The following is a 6311-nucleotide window of genomic DNA, read 5'->3' on the forward strand; positions in this document are numbered from 1 at the left end:
CTGCTTTGTTTGCTGACAGCTAGCGTTAAGTGACGACGTTACAAGTGACTTTCAAGATCCCTGTGACTTTAATTGGAAGGGACATTTTTAATAGTCCAGGCAAATAGCTGTGTGATCCTGCCGACGGCAGCGACTGCTTGCGACGGAGCTTCACGCCCAGAGACGCTGTTATTCTTCTGGCGTGTGATAGGAATATCATGTGTGAACTGACATAGCAGACACGCCAACATTTTTTTCAGCTGTACAAGCTCTCTCAGACAAGGAGAGAAAAAAAAAAAAAGCGACCAAAAAACATCAACATGTCCCCGGGGACAGCCCGAAACAAGCCCAAAAAAGACCTGTGTGCATATAGAAAATGCCCGGCAGATTTCCAAGCCATATGCATGGGCTTTAATCAATGAACGTCACTGATACATGGGAAACACTTTATTCCCAGTAATTGTCCTTTGACAGCTCTAACAAGTAGGATCTGTTTGGGATGGTAATGATTAAAATGCTGACTCACAGAGGGTTTTGCCGTGCTGGCGGGACTACACCAGCTTTGTGCTCACTTGGAAGGTATTTTGCATCCCTGTTTTTCGACCGATCTGCAATTTTAATCCTCTGGCTGCAAACAGCTGCGTGCGGCTTTGCCCGACTGGCTCCGGGTCTCCCTTCTGCAGGGCCCAGGGGGAGAGGGCTCTCCTCTCGCTCCATAACGTGCGGACACACAGCAGGAGAGGGAGAATCCCTCTGCTTTCTGCAGCCGGGAGTGGGTCTGCCTTGCTCCTGGGCAGGGGGGAGAGGAGCGAGAGCCCCCCCAGCAGCCTGGGACCTGAGCCGATAGACCTGCGCCTCGGCCACCCGGCGCTGCCACCTGTAAAACCCCGGGGCAGGCTGCCGGCTTGGCAATGCTCCCGCGCATCTCACGGCGAGACAGCAAACTGCTTTGCAAACACCTTGAAGATGGAGCCTGACCATAGTACCACTGGCCGGGGCTGCTCATCCAGGTGCAAAGGTGGGATTTATCCCCACGTGGCCCCGTTTGCTCATGGCACAACCCCCCCAGGTGCCACACGCAGTCCCATTCCCTTGAACCTCACATTTGCAGCCCCGTGGAGAGTCACCCTGCAATGGCAGTGATTAACATCAGCAGAGCGGTGTACCCAGGGGTCAGCTGGGGAGCGGGGAGGAGGAGGAGAATAAGGAGGAGGAGGAGGGCAGCACCTCTGTCCTGCCCCAGAGCCAGCGCAGGGCAGATGCTGCACCCAGGTGCCACGGGGCAGTGCCTGGCAGAGCCGGGGGGCTGCTTGGCACTGCTGGCATGGCATGGCACGGCACCGCTTTCGGTCCGAGCACCCCCACTGCCCCGCTGAGCAGGCAGGATCCCTGCCCAGGGTGAGCCAGCCCCCGGCTGGGACCATTCAGCCGCAGGAAAACAGACCAAGAACTTTCCATGAACGCCATCTCGCTATTGCTCCACCCGCAGCTCCTTTACAGCCCTTAATGGTATTGCCCCCAACTATTAAAAGGCTTTTTTGGGTTTCCTCTGATAAGGATTTTCCTTTCCCGAGCCCAGGCGATGGCTCGGCGGCGATGGAGGCCCCTCACTGGGCGCAGGGCTCCGGGCACTGCTCCTGCCTGCAGAGCCGGCCAGCAGCCGTCGTCTGCTGCCGCAGCCTCCACCGGAGGGAAATTGCTAACCCCAGAAAACTGTTCCCCTAATTACAGCGTTGGAGCTTGAAGCAAACCACATAAATGATTCACACAGTGTTCCCAAGCTGCAGCCGCGTCAATTAGAGAGTTTTCCAAACACTCCCGAGCTGCGCACGCTGTTATCAGGATGGAAATGCAGAAAGTTTCATCATAAAGAGGCGAGGAGGGGAAAAAGCCCCGCCGTTAAATGCATCTCTTCAAATCAAGAAGACCTGGGAGGTCTATCCCCTATAGATCTTTACAGAACAGTTGTTAAAACTCCTTAGGGAGTTCTCGTAGGAGGGAGAAGGCAGAAGGCAGGGGAACTATAGAAATGCATCAGCTTGTTATTTTAGAGGGACGCGGGGACTGAGCCTCCGCTGGCAAGCAGAGGATGAAAAGGAGAAGGCAAGGGGACTTGGGGCCAAGAGAAAGGGATGGCTGGCGGTGGGGAAGAGAGTTAAAAGTGTCCCATTGTTAGGGAAGTTTGCTCTGCTTCAGACCATCCCGCTCCCGGGGACACCGCACCGCCTTTTGAAGTGCGACCTTAGGCGGTTCCTTGTCACCCATTGGAGCGGGAGCTTTTTTACCACATTAAGTCATTGGGTAGCAAATGAATGGGGGGGTTTTGACTATTCACAACTTCACCTTATAAATATCAGGGTTGCAGGTTCCTGCCGCTTCCCCCCATCCCGACAGCTCACCTTGGGAAGGAGCGGAGGGAGGCGGCCCTGCTCCCTCGGGGACCTGCCGTGCGGAGAGACACCAGCGAAAGGGACCCAACCCCGCTCCTTGGGTCAGCCATGAAGAGAAGCACCTTCCTCATCCTCTCCATCGTGGGGCTCTACGGCGCCATTCTCCACACAGCAGCATGGTAGGGTCCAGCTCAGTGGAAAGGGCATTTTCTAGGGATGCTCTTTAGCCTGCGGTAAACCGTGTGATTCATTTTCTTTTCTTTGTTTCAGGTCTGTGAATAACTTCCTGATGACAGGACCTAAGGTAATTAATACACGGACTGTCAACAATTTAAGTAGAGCAATTTTGTTTTGCAAATGGGAAATAGGACTTTTCCAAGGAAACAGATTTCCCGGAGCGTATCGGCTCCAAGTCCTGCCGAGTAATGAGGGAAAGGACCCGCAACCCATTTATGTCTGTTTCCATTGATAAATGGTAAAAGGCGGTGGCTTGTAACGCTGCTGTTTCCCGTGCCAGGCGTACCTGACGTACTCCAGCAGCGTGGCGGCCGGGGCGCACAGCGGGATGGAGGAGTGCAAGTTCCAGTTCGGGTGGGAGCGCTGGAACTGCCCCGAGAGCGCCCTGCAGCTCTCCACACACAACCGGCTCCGCAGCGGTGAGTGCGCCTGTGCCCGCCGGCACCAGCATCCCCGTCCCGGGATGATCCCGGTACAAGCCGGGATGCTCCCTGCAGAGAGCTGGGGCTGCTAGTTGAACTGATGGAGAAAGGTTTCTGTCTCCCAAATACCACGGTTGTTTTTCTCCATCTGTGTTAATTGGATGTAATAAATAGAGCTAACATTTTTCTAGGAGTCCCAGGCTCTCTCTGGATCTCCGAGAGCTCGGTCCTTCCCGCAGTGCTGCTCCAGGGGCTTGCTCCTGCCGCTTTGCGCAGCATCCCAGGGAGCGAGCGCAATGCCAGAGGCACCTGAGCTTCCAACGGGGAGAAGAGATGAAGAGAGAAACCAGAGACGTGCACTAAGAAACTGCCCTCGTAGGGAAGTTGTGGATATATTTGAATACTGGCTGCTTCGACAAGCAGAAATCTCTTTTTTCCCAGAGCAGCATCTCTATTTGAATCTGTTAGGAAAGCCAAAAAAGAAACTAAATTAGAAGTGTGGGTGCAGACAGCTGTTAGCACAGGTTCAACCACCGACTGAAACGAGATCAATGACGATTTTCCCCAGCAGGCAAGATCAAAGCACGAACATACCCCCCCGAGCAGGAAAGGACAGAGACGAGACGAGCACCAGGAGAAGCGAGTGATCACTGACCTTGGCCAGGGCGGGATTGGGGCATCGCCTTGAGATCCTGCTGCTGCCAAGGAACTCCAGCCTGTGCATGGACACCTGCATAGTATTACACCAAATTGCTGGAAGCCTTGATGCTGAAGCCTGAGGAGATCCCAATCACCAGCATTTAATTTCTGTAGCATCTCACCTTTTGCACAAAATGTTGTGGGGTTGGTTTTTTTTATTTCTTCCCTTTCTTGCACCTTTGCAGCACAGGAGAGCTTCATTCCCCAGAAACTGGGACAAAAATCTACGTTTGCATGTCACAGCTGTTTTTCTTTTCCTCCCCCCCAGCCACCCGGGAGACATCCTTTGTACACGCCATCAGCTCGGCCGGCGTCATGTACACCCTCACCAGGAACTGCAGCCTGGGGGACTTCGAGAGCTGCGGCTGCGACGACTCCAGGAACGGCCGCGTGGGTGAGCCGCGGTCTCGAGAGGGGCTGACATTGTCTCTCCATCCCCACGCGCAGCCCCCCCACCCCCAGAATTTGGGGGGGGGTTCTGCGCTGAGCGTGCGTCTGTCTTGCAGGTGGCCGAGGCTGGGTCTGGGGAGGATGCAGCGACAACGTGGAGTTCGGGGAGAGGATCTCCAAGCTCTTTGTGGATGCTCTGGAAACAGGACACGATACCCGGGCACTGATTAACCTGCACAACAATGAAGTCGGGAGACTTGTAAGTCAAATATATAATAATTATAATAATAATAATAATAATGATGTCTGTATTGAAAACAAAATCCAAGAGTCTGGTAGGCAGTTCAGGGCTCCATCTCCAGCCCTCTGCGACAATCTAGGCCCTGTAATGTTTGCACAGGGGAAAAATACAGCCAGAACCTGTCCCTAAACCTGAACCCAAGGAACTGCAGTGAGAGTTGTTCCCACTTCCAGCTTCTGCAGCTGTGCGTAACGCCATTAGCTACTAGCACACACCACTTATTCAGAAACGCACGGGTTTTATACTCACCTGGTGCTTGTCTGGTTGGTAAAACAAAGCAAGAACCACCTTACTTTCTGACAATGTGCATTTCCAAGCTCTTTGGCTAGGGAAGCCAGGTGTGAGCTGGCCCTGCTCGCAGGCCGGCTGCCAGACTCTCCCCCGCTCCCCGCCTGGGCCGGCGGAGGCTCTCAGCATCTTGCCAAACCTCCTTGTCTGTAAAAACAAGGACGGCAACACTTAACATACCTATCTCATAGGGTGTGTCGAGGCTTAATCTCACATAGATACCAGCGATTGGGACCTTATAAATACCAGAGGGAGATTGGTAGATAATATCTGTGAAGTGCTTGGCCTGGAGGAGATGCAGAGAGGTTGGCTATGATTATTCCGAAGCAGTTTCACACGTCTTTGAATGAAACCTCTGAGAGGGATGATGGGTCGATGCTCTGATGAGCCAGGTGAGCTGCAGACTGGAACGGCGTGAGAAGGGCATGACCCGACAAACGCGCTTTTTTCCTGTCCTGGAGAAACAGCTCCTGCAAGGGCTGGAGACAATTGTTTGTGCCCACTCATTATCGCTGTCCTTTTAATTAGCGAAGAGGGACAGACGTTTTGCAGGAACTGAAATAAGAGCATCAGCTCGTGTCTTGGAAGGACCTCAAGTCATGCCCAGCACGAGCCACTTTTGACCCATTGCCCCCCGCATTAGAAGTGCTGTAGAGCCTGGTTTGGGGACTTAAATGAGGATGCTCTTCTGCTCCTAATTTCTCCCCCTTTTCCACCAAGGCCGTGAAAGCCACGATGAAGCGAGCCTGCAAGTGCCACGGGGTGTCAGGCAGCTGCAGCATCCAGACGTGCTGGCTCCAGCTCGCCGAGTTTCGCGAGATCGGGAACTACCTGAAGATAAAATACGACCAAGCCCACAAGCTGGAGATGGACAAGAGGCGGATGAGAGCCGGCAACAGCGCCGACAGCCGTGGGGCCACGGCCGAGACCTTCCACCACGTCCACGCCACGGAGCTGGTCTTCCTGGAAGACTCTCCCGACTACTGCACGAGGAACGCCAGCCTGGGCCACCACGGCACCGAGGGCCGCGAGTGCCTGCAGACCGGCAAGAACCTCTCGCAGTGGGAGAAGAGGAGCTGCCGGCGGCTGTGCACCGAGTGCGGGCTGCGGGTGGAGGAGAGGAGGACGGAGGTGGTGGCCAGCTGCAACTGCAAGTTCCACTGGTGCTGCACAGTGCGGTGCGAGCAGTGCCGGCAGCTGGTGGCCAAGCACTTCTGCGCCCGCCGCGACACCACCGCCGCCGCCGCCCCCAACCACATCAGGCGGAGAAATAGAGGCCATAAGAGATAGAGGGAGGCCCCAGCGCCCGAGGAGGACGCTTTGGTGTCCCCACGCTGGCAGAGCTGGGGTGGGAAGGAGCGTCCCTGGGGTCCAGAGGGCTGAGCGGGGCAGCGCGCGAGGCGATGGGGCCTCCTGCGGACGGATGCTGTGAGATTAGGAAGCACAAGGCGCAGGCGCTGAGGGACCACCCTCCTTCTTGCTTCCGTGGGTTTTCCTCAATATTTACCAGTAGCTTCTTCTCAGGAGTCACTTTATTTGTGTATGGGACAGATGGAAGAATTTGGGGGATTTTGTTGGACTCAACCCCTTGTACCAGCCCCATGG

At 55.0% G+C, this 6311-nt stretch overlaps 1 protein-coding gene across 1 annotated transcript; it reads left to right on the forward strand.

Annotated features, from left to right (window-relative positions):
- Nucleotides 1-2477: 2477 nt before the first annotated feature.
- Nucleotides 2478-5996, forward strand: WNT8A (Wnt family member 8A). The gene is made up of 6 exons (XM_063349321.1): nucleotides 2478-2548; nucleotides 2640-2673; nucleotides 2887-3025; nucleotides 3996-4121; nucleotides 4234-4376; nucleotides 5427-5996. The coding sequence occupies exons 1-6, from the start codon at nucleotides 2478-2480 to the stop codon at nucleotides 5994-5996; spliced, it is 1083 nt and encodes a 360-aa protein (XP_063205391.1).
- Nucleotides 5997-6311: the final 315 nt, after the last annotated feature.

Source organism: Chroicocephalus ridibundus, chromosome 11 (genome assembly GCF_963924245.1).
Source record: "Chroicocephalus ridibundus chromosome 11, bChrRid1.1, whole genome shotgun sequence".
In the NCBI taxonomy this organism is placed as follows: domain Eukaryota; kingdom Metazoa; phylum Chordata; class Aves; order Charadriiformes; family Laridae; genus Chroicocephalus; species Chroicocephalus ridibundus.

Excerpts from the sequence above, each read along its gene's own strand:
- WNT8A (XM_063349321.1), top strand. The coding sequence starts at position 2,478 with ATGAAGAGAAGCACCTTCCTCATCCTCTCCATCGTGGGGCTCTACGGC. Across the intron at positions 2,674-2,886 it reads TCCTGATGACAGGACCTAAG|GCGTACCTGACGTACTCCAG; the intron begins GTAATTAATACA and ends TTCCCGTGCCAG. Across the intron at positions 3,026-3,995 it reads ACACAACCGGCTCCGCAGCG|CCACCCGGGAGACATCCTTT; the intron begins GTGAGTGCGCCT and ends CCTCCCCCCCAG.